General features: G+C 54.4%; 1 protein-coding gene across 1 annotated transcript; it reads right to left on the bottom strand.

The window, feature by feature from the left end:
• Positions 1 to 247: 247 nt before the first annotated feature.
• TMEM151B (transmembrane protein 151B) lies at positions 248 to 5,180 on the bottom strand. The gene has a single exon (XM_032770731.2). The coding sequence runs from the start codon at positions 5,103 to 5,105 to the stop codon at positions 3,747 to 3,749; it is 1,359 nt and encodes a 452-aa protein (XP_032626622.2). The 5' UTR covers positions 5,106 to 5,180; the 3' UTR covers positions 248 to 3,746.
• Positions 5,181 to 19,485: the final 14,305 nt, after the last annotated feature.

Below are 19,485 nucleotides of genomic sequence, written 5' to 3'. Positions count from 1 at the left end.
CTGGGAGGAGGTAAAGAGGGGGGAAGGGAAGTGGGTTATTTCCCTTTGTTGTAAGACTCAAGGAATCTGAGTCTTGGGGTCCCCAGGGAAGGTTTTGGGAAGACCGGAGCTAATCAGGGATTCCACCCAAAGTCCTGATTGGTGGCAGCACTACAGGATCTAAACTGGTAATTAAGCTTAGAGGATTCCTGCTAGTATCTCATTTTCTGGACGCTAAGGTTCAAATTTGGGAAAGAATACTATGACAGAGCCGCCAGCTGATATCCCCGGCGGGCCTTGGGAGCAGGGTGGGGTATAGGCTGGCCCATCGGGAGGTTTTGTAGTGGAGGAGGGGACTTTGACAAGACAAACTCTGAATGGAACTATGAGGCTTTAAAAAAGTTTCAGTTCAAACAGTCTTTGTTTCAGTACCTGAGAACAAGTGAAACTGACTAGAAACCTCAGGATGAAACTGACCAGCCGAATTTCATTGCGTAATAGCAGACCAGAGAATAAACTTCATCAGGGATGGGGGAAAGTCAATGAGATGTTTAAAATTCTTTCAGATCCAACAGTCTCAGGGCCCGTTAGTAACATGGGGAAAGATCTTTATCTTGGAAATGAGGGGAGAAGTTAGTGAAGTATTAATTCTTATTAGAGAAATTCCCTAAAGGTAGGTCAGATTCTGGAAAGTGACCAACATAACAGCATTACTGAGGAGAGGGGTGGGGGATGCAGGAAGTGGTCAGGCACTGAGACTAGTCCGTGAAACAGTACAGCACATTACATACAGAAATGGACCAGGGGAGGTCTGGCTGAACCCAATGCAATGTAACACTTGATTCAGTGTGTTCCTTGTCCCCTTTCTGCAGCAGACCTGCAGGGGGACAGACATCTCCTGCCTGCTCCTGCTGCCAGCTACTGGAGTTGATCCTTTAGCTCAAGCAGTGGAGAACTATGCTGCTGCTTGGGTTCAAAGCTTGCTGCTCACTAGTGGTGGGAATTGCTCCATGCAGTTCTCTGCCAGGGTGGGTGATGGAAATGCTGACGAACAGCAGGGACTGGGGTGATCACTGGCCAAGGCCAGAACTCGGCCATTCAACAGGCACAGACCAGCTGGCTGAATGGAAAAGGGGCCTTAGGAAAACTAGTGAGTCTATAATGAGTTCAAGAGGTGTGGTGATGTGCTAATGGAGAAGGCAACACAAACAGAGCCAGCCCAGAGCCTGTTGGCCTAAGAGGCATTATCTCAGTACCCCTTTCTCACACCCTAGCACAGACTTTGAAAGATCTCTACAAAAAATACAGTTTAGCCTTGATAACTTCCTTTTTCCCTCCTCCCACCAAGTATTTATGGGCCCATTCCTGCAAATCCTTTCTCATGCAAATAGCTTCATTGTTTCCAGTAAGGACTCCTCATTTGAGTAAGGGCTTGCAGGACAGGGAGCGTGCTGAGACGCCGATTCCTCTAGGTATGTGCATATGAAGTGGTGAAAGGGGGGCAACCGTGGTGAGTCCATTCCAGGGTTACAAAAATGGTTACGTTCAGACCCCAGTGTGACATGTCCGTGGGACAAAGGCAACTCACTGCAGCCAGGTAATGGGCCATCAGGGGTTTTCTTGAGCACGTTCCAAAATGATCCCCTCATTTCTAACCACCCTCTGTATTTTAGCGTAAAAGAAATGCCTTGTGTGGTCGCTGCTGCTCTCTGAGGACATGATCCTGCCACCCTGACCAGTGGTGAGTAGAACCACTGACTTCAAGTGACTGCTCATGTCTATAAGGATCATTTGCAGGAGCTTGAGTACGTAGGATTGGCTCCTGAATGGCCACATCCACAAGCCCAGTCTAGCAGGAGTTCTCACCCACATGCACTAGTTTCAGGGAGAAGTTTAAAGAAAATGACCCATTTAGGCCCTGATACTGCTATTGGATTGCATAGGTGGATCCTCACTGACCAATGGGGCTCTATGTTGATGCAGGGGGCCATTCACATGGATCTCATTGCAGGACTGGGACCTGAAAGGTGAACTGTTGTGGTTTTAGCTGCTGCAGACACCTGAGTTGAAGGTTCTGTTTCTGCCCAGAGCAGGGCAGGGAGCTGCATTCATGCCACCACTGCTGGTGTTTAGCTCCTCCCAGGGAACTGGCTCCTGCCCTCAGGGCTTGGTGGGTTCTTTTACCTCCAGTAAACATGCTCACAGACTCTGTACGGAACCTGGGAGCACGGCCTTTACAGAGTATTTTCAATAGGATTGTTTCTGTTCACTTTTCAGCCAGCCAGAGGATTCTGCCCATTGGTCTGTGCTATGAGAGAGGCACCCTAAAGAGATTGTTGGGCAGACTGTATATGGTAGTCCCCTGAGGAGCCAGTGGAAACCCTTCAGAGAGGAGCATGGGGCCCAGGAGCTGAGGATCATGCTGAGAGGAGCCCTCTTTAACTATATGAGCCAAAGGGGTTGCATTGTTTCAGACTGTTAGCAGCCCTTCCCTTCACCAGCATGGACAGCAGAAACTCTGGGCCTCTCTACATCACCACCCCTCTCCCATCTCCAGCCTCTTCTTGCCCTCAGAGCTCTGTGCCAAACCCAGCTTCCCTTCGTATTAGTGACTGGAGTCTGGAGCCAGCTTGACTTCATGTAATATTTACTCTTCCCAAGACCTGCCAACCTGCTCTTCTATTATTCATAGGTAAACTGCAGCTGAACCTAACAGAACCTCCCTGGATGCCAGATTCCTTGCTTGGCTGAATTAATTATGACTAGACCTCGCTCACTTCAAGCTCTGGGGGTCCCCAGCTGCCCAACTCACCCCTTCCCCATCGGGTGTCTTTGGCTTCTCGAAAACTCCCAGCACACCCAGGTCTCCGTGGTTTGGTTTGCAGGCTGGGCCTTCTCCTGCCAGACCTACTGGCTTCATGATGTGACTGTGCTCTAACGGCAGGTCTGGCCTTTCCTCAGTAGATTCCCTGTTGCTTCCTGCTCTTTGCAACTCCAAATGGAAAAAAGTCCTAGGAATGCTTTAAGCTTTACCTAGGGGATGCTGATTCTTGGCCCTGGAGTGCTGAGGCTTTCTAAAGAGCCATCTGGTGGCAATGCCCCTCCCAGCAGCTGAGGACAGTGTAACAGTCAGAGCACAGTCTCAACAAAAGGGCGAAAGAGTTGGCCTTGTGGTCTTGAGCATTTCCTCTAAACTGCCCTTCAGCTCTATGGGCCCGGGTGCCCCAGGATCTTTGGCGCATGAGGAGTTAATCACTGCTTCAAAGGGAATGTGCTGCCAGGCCTTGCTCCTCTTGGCCCCGTGCAGGACCCCTCTGTGGGAGAGCAAGTCTGCAGCGCTGGGGGAGAGGGGCAGAGGTCACAGGTGCAGCAGGGTGGTGGGCGGTAGTTGTCATTTAGCACTGTTCCAACCAGTGGGGGCCTTTCGAGGCAGAGCGTGGAACTACAGCACCCAGCTCCCTCCTTCAGTCCTTTCTTTTTTACCATTTTCTGCATGTGGCCGTCAGTCCTGTCATTTTGTGCCATGCCACAGGTGGCGCTGCTGCTCACCCATCCTGCTGCCACCCTCTCCTCTGTGACATCAAAGGGGCCATGTGGCAAATGCAGAAGCTGTTGAGCCTATCCTTGGAGACCAAGAGGCAGTGACCTCTCCATCCCACATGCTGAGCGGGGCACTGGTGCCTCATTTTCCTGGCTATCCCCTCCCTTCCGAAGTCCCTGTGTCTGGAGACATGGTGATCAAGAGGGAGATCCTCGCCGCCCTCCACTCACAGTGAGGTCTCCATGCAGGACCCGTTCCGATGGAGGTGACGGTGGTCGTGGTTGAGGCAGCCCTCGTTGCGGTGCACAATAAGGACGGGGAAGTAGAGGGCATCCTGGTAAGCAGGAGGGTCCTCCTCCTCCACTGTGACCTGGCTGGAAAGCCGGGTTTGCTCAGTTGGGCAGCTCTGCTCGTTCAGGCTCCCACTCCGACTCTGCCAGAGGCAGCTGCGCCGGGAGCCATAGAGGCGGCCCAGCGAGAAGCGGCTGCTGCTGAAAGGGATCCTTGGGCTGCCGTTGCAGATGCTCAGGGCGCTGCGGGAGAAGATGGATGAGCTGCTTATAGTCCTATGGCACCGCTCGCAGTTCTGCCGGTAGCCCCCGTACCTGCAAGCAGAGTAGCTGGTGCAGCTGGAGAGCCCCACCAAGTCCATCAGGACAGCCTCTGAGTAGCTGGGCACTAGCTGCTGGTTGGACCGGATGTGCCACTCCAGCTCAGTGCTGTCCACTGTGTTGACACGGGGCATCCTCCTGCAGAAGGAGCGCTCCTCAGCTGGGGTTACAGCCACAAAGTCAAACCCAAAGAGCTTCTCCACGTGGTAATGGACGTAGGAGGTGCGGTACTCATTCAGCACCCGCAGGGGCCAGGACAGGGTCAGCAGGGCAGCCACCCAGAAGACGTAGTGGGACACGTACCAGGGAAGGTTATCTGGGTCTGAAAAGGCCACCATGTATTCCTTGAAATCCACATTCTTGAGGTGCATCCCCTCCCTGGCCTCCATGTAGTCGTCCAGCCCCTCGTTCTCGGTGAAGAAACGGGCGCGCTGGGTCAGGTAGGAGTTCTCGGACTCCACGTTGGCAAAGCTGAAGCATTTGGTGAAGCGGAGCCGAGTGGCTGGGTAGCTCTCCAGGTCCATCAGATCCTTGGAGATGTCCTTCACCCCACAGTTGGAGTAGTCAAACTCGGCCTCCGCCACATGAGTGTTCACCCTCTCGTGATACACCTGGGTCGTGGTGTAGGCATCCCCATTGCGGTAGCGGGTGACCTGCCGGGTCCTCCGGACATAGTGGTAGCTGATGGCTTTCCACCAGATGCACGGGGTGGCCTGCTGCATTCTCTGCACCCGCTCATGTACGCTGTCCACGTCCACCTTGTACTGCAGCTCGTTGCGGGTGTAGCAGTGCCAGCACTCCACCAGGTAGACCACGTACAGCATCACCAGGAAGGCCAGGGGGATGTAAACATAGCCATTGGAGCAGGGGCTATCGTGATACATCATGGACTTGCCCTTGTAGGCACTGTCAAAGGTCAGTCGGGTGACCTTGGTCACATGGCACCAGGTCATAGCTCCCATGCAGCCATACATGAGAAGGGAGAGGAGCAGACATTTCCAGTGGGATTCTCTGCAGAGGGACTTACTGAGGGACTGCTTCACCGGCCGCTGCTGCTTCAGGTGCCCAGGGGAACCAGGGAAGAGGGGGAGAGAGAACAAGGGGAGAAGTTAATAGCCTGCAGCAGAAAGGGGAAAGCCAGCCCACTGAACAGAGCGTTGATTAGCTCCTGTAATTAACTGGCTAAAGAATGAATCCCAAATTGCCATCCTCAGAGAGGCAACAGATCCCATTCAGAGGTTACTCCTCATGGATAATCCTCTCAGCTGGCACGCGAGAGGGGCCAGAGGTCTGTGCTTCATCCCGGGATGATGCTCTATGTGACTGATGCCCAATTCCCATATTGTGCAGCCTCTGGCTACTGCAGTGGGAGTCAGTGCCCACTTCCTGCCATTCCAGGGTTGCCACGTGTCCTCCTCTCCCAGAAAACGTGAACAGAGCATACTGTCCCTGCCTGGAAGATATGGACATATGACTCTCCCCTCCAGAGTGTCAGTGGGCTCACTGCTCCATTCATGAACTAGCATCGAAAAGCAGAGCAGTCAGGATCCCTCCCCCTCCCCCTCCCCTCTGTCACTTGAAGCCAATGCCATGTCCTCCAGGACACCCAGGGAAGGGTAATCCCACCTCTGATTCAGAACGGTAATTGCCCGGCTTGCCTGCAAGCCTCTGCCATGATTCACTGTGGCTGCAGGCGCCAGCCCCAGGCTAAGTGGCTGCATCCCCTATTCCTCGCTGCCTGCCATGAGTGTAAATCAGCTAGGTGCTCTCCTGAGCAGCAATTCCACTCACGGGGTGGCTGTCCGCACGTATGGCAGTCCAGCTGTTAACCTGCCAGCCGCAGGAAAGGCCCTTCTGCGGGAGAGCTACAGGGGTTGTAAATCCCCCTGGGGCTGTTCCTCCAACAATGTCTGACACAAATAGCGCTGCAAGCAGAACAGTGCTCTAGAGTGCAAGTTTCCCATCCCTCGTACTGCGACAGTAACCTCATGCATGCAAGTTCCCCCCAGCACTGTGACAGTGACCTCACGCATGCAAGTTTCCCCAGCACTGTGACAGTGACCTTTCGCATGCAAGTTCCCCAACACCCCTGGAACTGCAAGAGTAACCTCTAATGTGCAAGTTTCCCCCCCATCATTGTAACAGTGGCCTTTAGCATGCAACTCCCCCACTCTCCGTCAAGCACTGAGGAATTTGGCTCTGACCCTGGGGTGAAAACCCTTCTTGAGAAAATTGCTCGGGGATCTTTAATGAACAGGAGTGGGCAGGATACCAGTTTTACACCTCATCTAAAACACAGAACTTGTACTACAGTACCCCATAACGCCATGCTACTAGGAGTTTGGTAACAACTCATGAAGTGCATCTCCCAGTGAAGAACCTACACCACTTCCTGGAAGATGTCCCATTCAAGCACTGGTCCAGCCTCACCCTACTTGTGGGTTGTTTCTATGGCACGTTATTGTGCAGCAAGTTGGGGTGTGAATCTATGTGCATCAAATAACACAGCAGTGTCCAGGAAGACGTCACAAGTGGAGCCAGAATGTGGGACCCCAGCTGTGAGCTGCTAGCAAAGCAGTCATTAAGGGGTGCTGGGATCTTAGATGTGCTATTCTCCTCTAGCTTATGCAAGCAGAGACGCTTTGATGCATTGTCCATTACTACAACGTGTGAATGACTTTAGTTCTCGTCCCCTTCTCTGTGTTTTAGGCCACATAGGAGTGAACATTTAAAACTTATACCAACATAGCAATATTGGTCAAGGGTGTGAAAAACCCACACCCCTTAGTGATGTAGCTATGCTGACAAAATCCCCAGTGCAGATGTAGCTATGCTGACAGAAAGTGCTTTGGTCAGCTTAGACAATGTTGTTCAGGGAGGTGGTATTCCTACACCAACAGAAAAACTTCTGACAGCATATGTTGTGTCTATGTCAGGGGGCTATGCTGGCATAGGCTCTGTAGTGTAGACATAGCCTCAGGTTTTATACCCAACGCACTATTAAACCTCTAGAACTCATTGCTGCAAGACACAGCATTCAAGTCAAGAGCTCAACAGAATGAGACATTTATGTGAATAACTAAAAGATCCAGGTTTACATTAGAGAGGAGACAAAAATAGAAGGGATAGAAACCCTTCTGCTTTAGGGCATGCATCAGCTTCTAACTGATACGGATAGGAGGAGACTTCACCTGGGGACAGGTCATTTCGTAACAGTCCACTGCAGAGTTTCTTGCACCTTCCTAGGAAACAGACCATGATACCACTGTCACAGACAGGATACTGGGCTAGGTGGACCACTGGGCTGAACTTGTGCAGCAATTCTATGTTATTGTTTTTCCATGAAAGGGAAGCTGGGCTCCCTGCAGTTGACAGTTTATGTAAATAGCTCTGTATTTGGATGAGCTCCTAACAAACATGATCCCGAATGATCTTCAGGGATGGTAAAGATCCCAGCACACTTTTTTTAAGAATCATGGTTTGCCCCAGTGCCCTTGGCCAAAAAAATCCCCTTTCTCTTCCTCATCTCCCTCTCAACATCTTCAGTGGTGCCCTAGCCCCTGTACTTTTAGGATTGGATGTTATGTGGCCCTGTAAATATACAATATTATTATTCACTTCCCCTCCTATGAAATATAGTGTTGGTTGAGTATGGCTGTGGCATCCCACCCTAGAGGTGGCTGCATTTCAGCAGAAAGGGGAGCAATCCCTTCATGTGCCCAATCCACAATGTGCTTTGGAATGAAGAATGTGACAGGAATCTAAAACATTATTTACAGCAACACAGTCAAAACAATAATCCCCTCTTTGTTTCAATATCTTCCCTGCATTACTGACAGCACCTGAGGCTACTGAAATGGACAGAAACTTTAACATCTCATTGATTTGGCTGCACTGACGCTCTCTGTTCACTATGTATGCTTCTCTTCGCTAGTTTCACTTCCCGGTTCTTCTGTATTAACGTGAGGCAAGCTGCTGCTTCTAAACAAACCACCTCCATTAGTAGTATTATTTTTTGTATTGCCAGAGGACCCAGGAGCCCAAGTCATGGACCAGGACCCCATTGTGCTAGGCACTGCACAAACACAGAACAAAGTGACGATCTATGTATCAGACAAGAGACAGAAGATGGATACAGACAGATAGATGGGGGAGTACAACGAAATAATGAGACAATATTGGTCCACATGAGGGCAGTGGTATCAGTGTACTCACCCACTGATGCTGCTGTTATTTGTTTGGGTCTCTGATGAGTTTTATCTAGAATCAGCCATTTGCATTTAAATTCTTTTGTAACTCCTGTCAGGGGGCCTACAAGCTCCACCGGAACCTGAAAAGGGTTAACGGGCTACTGGAAGCTCACTCAGCCCCACCCGCTGTTCCTGTCCTGGATGTTAGGCCTGAAGGAAGGGGCTAAAAAGAGTTCTGGCTCAGTTAGGGGCTGCCTGGATAGGAAAACAGACCTACAGCTCTCACTTGGGAAAGGAAAAGTAGTTGGAGTGAGACACTGAATAAGACTGCAGCTTGTGGGAGCTTCCCCGGAGGGAAGGGAGCTCCTGACATGGGACTATTTGGATCCACCTGGCATTCACTGATAGTTGTTAAGCCAGGTCATGGCAGGGGGGGCCTCACCAGAAGTGAAGTGGATTGGGGGATGAACAAATAACACCGTAGGAGCTCAGAACTAGGCCCAGCTGGTACAAAAACTCCTTTATCTGGTGTTTGTTTTGGACTGTAACTTTGGATTCTGCTAGCCCAGAAGGGAGATGGACTTTTGCGGTGACCTGGCCAAAGGGCTGAGCCATGTACATCACCAGAGCTGGCTGGAAATTCTGTTGGGGAAACTGAGGCTGAGTGGATGCAGCGCCATGCGTTGCCTTGAGGAGGTGCACAGGGGATGGTGCATAGGTAATGACCATCTCCCACCATTTACAACACCTGAAATGTTGGCCCATGACGGTCATTGCTCTTAAACTATGATCTGCCCACGTGCACCTAGCTAAGCTCACTGTAGATGTGTGGAATGTGTGGAGTGTAGCCTCACCGACTGGAACCCGTGCCTGTGCTTTTTACCCTGGGGTGTTTCCCCTGTCCTGGTGCACAGTGAATGAATATACTATCAGCAATGTGCATGGAAACTCAATGGGCACAGCCTCTGCCCTGCTGTTTCAATAACAACCTTCTGGCCCCTTCCATCCAAGGATCCCAAAGTGCTTTACAGACACTAATGAATTCAGTCTCATAACCCTCCTCACCCTCTCAGGAGCTGGGTCAGTACCAGTAGAGAGGGGAAACTGAGGCACACAGTAGGGAGGGAACTGAACCAGGGTCACACAATGAATCATTGCAGTGCTGGCAATAGACTTGAGAAATCCAGTGCTTTAACCACAGCTCCTTTCCCCCAAGCTAGGGCTAGAACGTGAGTCCTGACCTGGTCTCCAAAATGCTGATCCTTCCTCCTGAAACTTGCCAAAATGTGACCCTACAAACCAAGTTCTGGTCCTGGTGTTGCCAATGGGAGTTTTGCCACTGAATGGTGTGGGACCTGGATTTGGCTCAGAACGCTGAGATTTCTTCACTCGGCTGCAGTGAGATTCCCACCCTAGGAGCGTGCCTTTAATGAGTGGAACACAGAGCACTGTGCTTGGCTACACTGGAGAGTTGCAGCGCTGGTGGTGGGTTTACAGCACTGCAACTTACTCATCGTCCACACTTGCAAGGCACATACAGTGCTGCATCTCCCTGGCTGTGGTGCTGGCTGTACTCCTGCTCTGCCTGGGGTATAATGATTGCAGTGCTGGGGATGCAGTGCTGCTCCGCAAGTGTGGCCACCAAAAGCGCTGTAATTGGCCTCCAGATGTATTCAGAGGTATCCCAGAATGCCTGTTCAGCCACTCCCAACAGCGCTGCAAATGTGGCCACACTGCAGCACTGGTAGCTGTCAGTGTGGCCACACTGCAGCGCTTTCCCTACACAGCTGTACGAAGACAGCTGTAACTCCCAGCGCTGTACAGCTGCAAGTGTAGCCATACTCTGTGTGTAGAACATCACAGAGAAATGCAGCCGGGGCGCACGCAGTGAGGGGAATGGTGGCTGGGTAAAACCCTTCACATTTCCATCGGGAACCTGGGCTTCTCTTGCTCCTGGAGAATGAAGAATGCTAAACTCCCAGGGTGCGCATGGAGGAGCTGGCTGGGTTCCAGAGCCTGGGGATGAGTCTCTTGGGCAGAACTAGTCTCCAGGCAACAATCTCAGCACAAAAAACTGGGGGCTGGCTCTGTGTGTGATGGAGCTGGGGACTTCAGATCTGACAGAAGCAAGTCCCAGCCCTTCTCTGAATCATGACACAGAATTGCATCAGTGTCACATCTGCAGGGCTTAGAAGGCAGGGAGTTAAAGAATGAAGCAAAAAGGGAGAGGAAGGAGAATGGGAGAAAAGGAAGGGAGCACCTAGTGGGAGGGCCTGTTCAGAGCCGGGCTGAATCCTCTCAGCTCCTCAGCCCTGAAGTGCAGCCACAACAGCTCCCTGGCTTTCTCTTCTACCACCACCCCCATGCGCTTTGTCCCAGCTCAGCTCAGCCCAGCATTATAAGATCTCCCAGATTCCCCCTATGCTCTGCTCCCTAGCTCAGCCTGCCCTGCAGAATTGCAGGAGTTCCCTTTGTCCTCCGTGCCTTGGCAGCACTGCAGCATCACAAGAGCTTCAGGGCCCTCTGCTTCCCTCTTCCAGCTCCCCAGCAGAGCAGTTCCATTGGAGCCTCACAGCCTGGGAGGTTTCACAGTGCAGAACGGGGGCATCCAAGAGGTATTCCCCAGCTTCCCCCTCACAGATTATGGGGCACAGGCTGACCCAGAAGTCCTGAGTCTGCTTTATGATACAGTAGGAGAGCTCCTGTAATGCTGAAGGGCATCAGAGCACAGAGGGCCCTGGAGCAGGATAGCCTTGGGCCTCTGGCAGATCCCTAAGGTCCATGCTAATCTCAAGGTATGTGTGGGGTTCAGTGGCCAATGGGAAATGATGAGCACATTTGCAGAAATCAGGCCTTGTTTGCAGGTAACTCAAAACAGAGAAAAGGAACCAACCAAATAATTCAATGTGCTGTATTGGCAGATTGGGGTTGCGGTGCCAATCCTGGAGGGAGATGGCCCCAGGCCATGTGGGGCTTTGGGGATAGCAAGCAGCACCTTGAATTTCACCTGGTGGCCACTGCAGGGTGTGACATGCTCTCAGGGGCCTGCCCTGCCCAGAAGGCAGACACCACCTGCTGAAGCTTCCAGGTAGCCCTGTGGCAAGTCCAAGGTGAAGCCCTTTGCAGTTACCTATCCAGGACATCAGAAGTGCTGCAGACAAAGCCTTTATCCCAGGAGCTGGGTTCAGTACAGCTCTAGTCCATGCATCAGCCTCCTCCTGAGACTATGCAGCATTTAAATACTGCAGTGCTTTACAGGGTCACACTAACCCTGCTATATATTATATACGCACACATACCCCTACCTCCAAAGCTATCGCCCCAGATGGAAATTCTGCTAGAGCTGCCCGCAGGGGCTACCAAGGAAGTGGGGCCTTTCCTCTGGGCCCCAGCTTTAAGGAAGAGAACTGGCGATATGGAAAAGTCCAGAACACCAAAGAAGCCGGCACAGGGGAAATCCCTTTACTGCCGGAACAGCTTCTCTCTCAGCAGTGGAGACTGCAACTACGAGTGCCGCCGTGATCTGCCCACTGCAGCCCAATGAAATGAGGCGAGAAGTTTGCCCTACTTCATTGTAAACAGGGTTTCCCTCTACCTGAGTTCACTGTGAGCATCCTCCACTGCACTGGCTGTGCTTCTTAACATCCCAGTGTGGTTAGCAAATCTGTTCTTACACCTGCAAGTATAGATTCTTCTACTACTAACAGACAGGAGCCAAGCTTGTGTCCATCCCTGGCTCTGACACTGGCTCACTGCATGACCTTGGTCAAGTCCCTTCATCTCTCTGTGCCTCAGTTTCCCACTCTATAGGGGAATAATGATCTTGAGCCCAGCGGGCTGTGGAGGCTGGGTTCACAGGTGTGTGTGAAGTGCTTTGAGGTGCTCAGATGGGAAGGGCAAAAGGTGACATTACTATTTTCACCTCCCATACCATGACACAACAATAGCTACTTCACCCAGGTTCTGTCTCTGACATCATCACCAAGATTAAAGATGCTGAAATCCAATGCAAGCAGTCAATGCTGCTACTGATGCCTGAGGCAGAATGGACCCTATCTTCCTCACCTCTACCTGCACTGGCTGCTCCAGGGGCTGACTGGAGCAGAACTTATACCTGACAGTGAAGTGACTGAAAGAAACATGGAGAGCAGGAGGTGGCAGAACAAAATGACATTGTTAGTCATTGTTTGGACTAAATTATTTGAAAGGCTCCCTGACCTTGAGATCTGGGGAATCCCCTTCTCAAGCACATGGGAGCATACCGAGACCTGCAGAATGGGCTGTATGGGACAACCCAGCTCCCAGGAGACTAGCTGGATGGCCTAACCAGTCCTTTTCCATTCCTACCCTCACTGCTGCTCCAACTTTGAATACAAAGCAAATTGAGAGCCCATTTGAGCTCTGTAGATTACTTGTTGCTTTGGTCAGACCTCTTTCCAAACAGTCCAACCCTTCCCATGTCTGTGACCCCTCTACTTAACAAGTGACCCAAACTGTTCCCTGCCACCTGGATTCCTGCACTTTCCCCGAAATGAACCCAAGCCACACCCAACTTTGCACTAACAGATGTGATGGGTAGGTTAGGAGAAACAGATCAATTGCAAGGGAGCTGGGATAAGGATTTCTCACCTACCCTCCATCTCACCAGCAAAGAACATCCTTGATTTCTGGACACGCCCCTGCCCCTCAATCCATCTCCATGATCTTATACCACTCAGCTTTGCAGTGTCATCCAAGTATGGACTGGCCGGGAGTTTGAGGGGGTTATGTGTTGCAGAAACAGAACTCCAAAATGCTGAAGTCATGAGCCCCAAGGCACCAGTGTGGGGTTCAGGTGGCTCCTGCATGGAGCAAAGTGGCAGTGAGTTGCAGATTAATCTGCTGGGAGTCATTAGCAGCAGTTTCCATGGCTCTACCTTGCAGATTTACTTGCATCAGATAAGAGAATAAGCCTTGTGCCTCCCCTGCAGCAGCCAGTCCCCAGAACAAGACTTAGAGGGGCCAGACTCTGCCCAGGGTCACACCTGGGAAACCCCACTGGCTTCAATGGGCTGGCCTCTGGGTTGGCTGTCCCTTGTCTGACTCAGTGAGGGTGTCGGCCCCCAGCTGAGCAAACCCTGGAGCTGTGCCTCAAAGCCCCACACCCTCGCTGTAATGCTTCCCAGAGGAAACATCTGGCTCACCCAAGGCTGGCAGTGCTGCCAACTACAGAGGGAAGGGGAGAGCTGTGCATCTGGGACAGAGGGAGACCTGCAGGGAACCTGCTACAGTCATATCATGGCCTCCAGATTACACTGGGATGTGGGGAGGGTTTGCTCCACCCACAGAAGTCACTTGAGAATGGGGGAAGGTACCAATAGCTTATTCCCAGGCTTCAGTGCTTGCTGGGGTTGGGGACAGGCTGGAATTGTCACAAATGGATGTCTGAGAGAATCTAATCTGACTTGCACCTCATCAGCATGGATAGGATGGCACTGGGTTCTGCAGAACCAGGCCACAATCTTAGAGCTTGGGTGTTAGTATGATAGGGAGAGGGGCCAAAGTCATCCCTGGCGGAACTGCATGGCCAAGGGGAGTGGCACTGGTTCAGCCCAATGTGCATGTGGCAGACAGGAATTTTTTGGATTCCCTCTAGCCCTCGGGCAGCCCTAGGATTACACAGAGCAGTGGCCAAAACTGTACCAGGTTTTGGGGAAATCAGTGCCCTGGTATGGGATGTGACAATGCAAGGCACCATCAAGGAGGGCAGAGCAACTGTAGTTCCCCTCACTTTCATCTCCATGTTGTCCAGTATCCTGCCCTCTCTCCAATGTCCCCTACAGGCTCTGCCCAAGGGTCACCTACAGCTGGGAGCTGGGCATGTTCCTCAGTAACTCGGTCTTTGTGCACAGTGAATGCAGCAGCATGTCCTGCCAATAGAATGTTCCCTCCCCAACAGGACCTGAGGCCTCGGACAGGCTCTGCACAGAGGCAGCAATGCTTCCACCTAGCCTTTGTGGTGACTGGGCATTTGAGGGGATATGTTGCTTTTCCAGGTCTGGCCTGAGAGGTAGGGATCAAAAGGCACCACAGTGGGATGGCTGTCTGGTACCTATGTGAAATGAGCCCATGGTACCTCTACCTGGCTCCCAGAGGGCAGCTGTCTACATTATGAAAAACGCCAACATGGCTGTGTAACCCACACTAAGAGTAAGGGGCTTTGTCCTTCTCTGATGGAGGTTCCACATAAGGAGAGAAGAGCCTACTATAGCTGCTAGCTAAGGAAAATACGCCATTAGTTCAAGCAGTGGAGTAGCTCATGCTTTTTGCACTCTTGGTCCCAGACTCAAACACTCCTGTCAGCCCAAACTGCATTATATTACACTGACATCCTTGTTGGCAGCCTCATCAGAAAGATGGAAGACTAGACTATGTTCTCACAGCGCCCAAGGCAGGGGATGGCATGTGTGAGGGATGCTGACCCTGGCATGGCTCATGTTATACTTGCTCTACGCATATAGGCTGTCATTCTCCACGGCTCTCACTCCAGCACCATTCACCAGTCCCTATAATTACATGAAAATAACACTGTTGTGGGTTGTTGTTTTTTTTTTAAAAAGGACACCCTGCTGCCATCAGCTAGGGACTCAGTTCCCTTTGAGGCAGCAACACAGTCAGCCTTCCCACTGGGGACCTGTCTGTTCAGGTCAGAAGAGGTGAGAGACCTTGTCTCAGCCCAGGGTAAGTATTGCCCTACAATACAAAATCACCCCACAGTTTGGCTCAAATTCTCAGCATCTGCTCAAGAAAAGCCCTGGACTCAGGAGATTGATGGTCATGGAATGGGGCAAGGCGGTCGGGGGAGTGTGGGTCAGTGGGACAGCAGGACAGCTGTGTGTGGGGAACCCCAGGCTGGAATAGCAGGAGAAGGGCAAGTCAGGAGTGAGGGGCAGCAGCAAAGCTGTGTGTGCGGCACTTGCATAGCTTCTCGGTCCTTTCCTCTTTTTCCTGCTCCAGATGGTGCTCAAATCTCCCACGAACGCATTCACAATTAAACACATTTTTAGGAAAGTGTGTGCGCACGCGCGTGCCTCCCAAGTAAATGGAGGGCAGAGAATACTGAAATTATGCAGCAGCCAACTGTCACCCCACCCTCCCAGCAGCACCCCTACTCAGCTTGTGGCTGTTAAGAACAGCTGGAGTCACTCTCTCCCATGGTATTGACTAACTGCATTTCTGGCTGTGTGTATTCCAAGAGAAGATAGCTCAGGTGAGGACCAACCCCACAGCTAGAAGACCAGAGTCTTTAATCCCCAGACAGGTGCTCACAGTATGGCACTGCCCCACCGATCACTGCTGAGTCATCCTGGGCAATATTGCTTCATTTCCTGGGGACCCTAATAAGTGAACATGCTTCTCTCTGGTAAACAAAAGGATTCCCCAGCATCCCCCATGCCTCTGGCTGCCTGTAGCACACACAGCTAGCTCCTTGCTGTTCCGTGTCTCGTGCTTGGACTCTGCAAGAAGGCCCATCAAGATGACCACTGTGCAGCAGCATTACTGGAGCCAGGGGGCACACGGCTCCTAGCCTACTCTAGTCTGCACTTCATGTCTCCCCAGCATTCAATCCCTCCCCCACAAGAAAAGCACACAAAGAGCAGCTGCATCTCCCTTGCATCCCAAATCCCTGATGTGCCGCTGGATGGAGCAGCAGCTGGGGAATCCCTCTAGCTTCTGCGCATCAACAACCCCCCTTCCCCAGTGCCAGTCCAACTGCCTTCAGGGGGAAACATGCACTTACATGCTGGCCCCTGGCATGCTGTCAGGAAGGTTTCCCATATTCTTACTAGGCACCACAATTTCCTTCTAACACAATAAGCCAACACCTTTCAGGTCAGTGCCCAGTGCTTTCCCCTTGGCGGGAACAAGCTGGTGCTTTCATCTGTTCCTTCTGCCTCGCAAAACAGCCTACCTTTCCATGCTATCCCATGCATGTTCCCCCCACATCCAGATCTCCTGCCTCCCCTCAGAGCTTTTCAGTCCCTGTGTTTGTATGGTTGTTCCAGTTCAGAGCAGTATAGGCTCAGCTACCATGGTGATAAGCACAGAATGAAACAAGAGCGAGAATGGAGAGAGGGACGTATAGACTGTAAGTAGGGAAAGAGCTACATCATTCCAATAGATGGTAATTATCTACATAGATCTTCTCTTACCCACAGGCTGGCTAAACCTACCCTGTCAGGTATGAGGTAACTGGGTTAAGAGGGGACCAGCTGCCAGACAAGGGTTTCCCCTAGCTGTGGCAAGTCTGCACTGCTACTCACCAGACTCTGGCACAGTCCCTTACAGAGACTCCATCAGCCTGAATTTGCAGCTGGTGGAAGAAGCAGGATTCCATTACCTACAGTCTACTCGCACATGCTTATGCCAATGGAAAATTTGCTCCATGCTGTTGGCCAGTCTTAACTATCTCCTACCCACTGAACCATACAAGGGAGAGCCAGGGAAGCCCTGTTAGGTCCCTTCCTGTCCATCCCCAGGGAGCCAGAGCAGGACGAATCCTTACAGGTCTATTTTCTACTGCCTTGTGCCAGGCCCTGGGGCTCCAGCCCTTTGTGGGAGGGAGGATTCCCCAGCATCTTCCAGCCAGACTGTTTCCCTTCGTTCAATTTCATCTCGTCCTTCCTGGCTCTCAGCTGCCCCTCACCCGGGGGTCTGCACCCCCTCCGCACTCCCAGAAGGTCCCCGTCCCCCACCGCCCATAAGGACTTCACCTCCCCCTGCCAGCAGGCCCTTAGGAATCCCCCGGCCCCGACCCGAGTGAGCCAGGTTCGGGAAAGGGGCTGCACCGTGGGGTGCCCCTCTCTGCCTCCCGCTCCCCGGCCCGAGTGAGCCAGGCTCAGGAAAGGGGCTGCGCTGCGGGGTGCCCCTCTCTGCCCCTCCCACCCCAGCCCGAGTGAGCCAGGCTCGGGAAAGGGGCTGCGCCGTGGGGTGCCCCTCTCTGCACCCCCTAGTAAGCCAGGCTGGGGAAAGGGGCTGCGCTGCGGGGTGACCCTCTCTGCCCCCCCCACCCCAGCCCGAGTGAGCCAGGCTCGGGAAAGGGCTGCGGCCGTGGGGTCGCCCCTCTCTTGCCATCCCCCTAGAAGCCAGGCTGGGGAGAAGGGCTGCGCTGCTGGCTGCGTGACCCTCTTCTGCCCCCCCCCGCCCGGCCGAGTGAGCCGGGCTCGGGAAAGGGGCTGCGCCGTGGGGTGCCCCTCTCTGCCACCCCCTTAGTAAGCCAGGGCTGGGGAAAGGAAGCTGCGCTCGGGTGACCCCTCTCTGCCCTCCCCCCGCCCCCGGCCGCTGTGAGCCAGGCTCGGGAAAGGGGCTGCGCCGTGGGTGCCCCTCTCTCACCCCAGTAAAGCCAGGGTGGGAAAGGGCGCGCTGCGGGTGACCCTCTCTGCTCCCCCCGCCCCGAGCCGAAGTGAGCCAGGCTCGGAAAAGGGCTGCGCTGTGGGATTCCCCTCTCTGCCGCCCCCCCCCCCCCAGTGAGCCAGGCTGGGGAAAGGGGGCTGCGGGGCCTGCGCTGTGGGATTCCCCTCTCTGCCCCCCCCCCAGTTGAGCGGCTCGGGAAGGGCTGCGCTGTGGGATTCCCCTCTTCTGCCCCCCCCCAGTGAGCAGGCTCGGGAAAGGGGCTTGCGCTGTGGGGTTCCTCTCTGCCCCCCCGCCCCCAGTGAGCCAGCTCGGGAAAGGGGCTGCGCTGTGGGTCCCCTCTCTGCCCCCCCCCCAGAGCCAGGCTTAGTGGAAAGGGCTGCCGCTGTGGGGTTTCCCTCTCTGGCCCCCCCCCCCGTGACCAGTCTGGGAAAGGGGCTGCGCTGTGGGATTTCCCCTCTCTGCCCCCCCCCAGTTGAGCCAGGCTTCGGGAAGGGGCTGCGCTGTGGATTCCCTCTCTGGCCCCCCCCCAGTGAGCAAGGCTCGGAAAGGGGCTGCGCTGATGGGGTTCCCTCTCTGCCCCCCCCCCCCCCCAGTGAGCCCAGGCTCGGGGAAAGGCGGCTGCGCTTGCGGGTGCTTCCTCTCTCCCTCAGGCCCTGCGGAGCGGAAGCTGCCGTACCTGGATGCAAAGCCCCGGCCCGGTCAGAGCGGTGTAAACCCCGCGGAGCGTAAGCCTCAAGCGCGTGCCACTGCCCGTCCCGTGCATGCAAAGCCGCTCGCATGCAGTCGGGGAGCTCCAAGCCGTCGCCCGGCGGGCGGGCAAGTCGCTCGTCCTCACCTCCTCTCGGCCCCCCTCCGCCTTCCTCGGAGGCACCGAGTGCATGCTGCCTGTGTCGCCGCCGCGGCCGCCGAGGGCTGGGGGACATGTTGGCGGGGCGGCGGGGCGACCCCCCGGCGCCGTGCCTCCCAGGTGCCAGCGCTGCGCGCCCTGCAGACGCATTATTGCCCGCCACCAGCCAGGCGCTCGCCGATGCAGCGGGGCGCGGGGGACGCCGGGGAGCCGCCGCCGCCGACCGCCGTGCCCTGCCATGGCCCCAAAGCCCGCAGGCCCGGGGGGCAGCGGCAGCTCGCAGCCCACCATGGGACAGCGCACTCGGGCCGAAGGGGCTGGCTCGGGGCCAGGCTGCCGCAGCCCCGCGAGGCAGGCGGTGCGGGGGAGCCGGGTAGAGGAGAAAGGGCGGCGGAACGATGGGGCTGGGGCAGAGCGGAGAAGCGGGGAGCACGGGGGTGGAGTGAGGGGGAGGGGCGGGGGAGCGCGGCCCGCCTCCGCTCCTCTCTCTCCCTCTGCCGGAGAAGTGTGACCTTGGCGCTGCAGGCCGCGTCGCCGCTCCCTCCCTTTGTGCCGCGGAGGACCCCTTTCCCGCGCTTCAGCCCCGCGCCCGCCCGCGCCGTGCGCGAGAGTCGCCGAGCCCGCCGCAACCCGGTCCTGCCGCGCGGCTGCTGCTCTGGCGAGCCCAGGGGGACCCCGCGCAGGAGCCGCCGCCCCTGGCCGCGGTTAGAATCGTGTCCAAGGCCTGGCACGTGCTCGGCTCCCGTCTGGACCCTTGGAGCTCCCCACCTATCCCCCCCACCGTTGTGCGGGTTGCTGCAGGCCACTCCCGCTGCTGTCGGGGAGGGCTAGGCACACGCCACACACGTACCCCCCCACGCAAGGGAGAAGCAGGGCTGGGGAAGGCTCTGCAGGGAGAGTAGGTGCATTTCAGGGTCGGGGGAG

Source organism: Chelonoidis abingdonii, chromosome 3 (assembly GCF_003597395.2).
Source record: "Chelonoidis abingdonii isolate Lonesome George chromosome 3, CheloAbing_2.0, whole genome shotgun sequence".
NCBI classification, from domain to species: Eukaryota; Metazoa; Chordata; order Testudines; family Testudinidae; genus Chelonoidis; species Chelonoidis abingdonii.
This window is presented reverse-complemented; position numbering and strand designations above follow the sequence as displayed.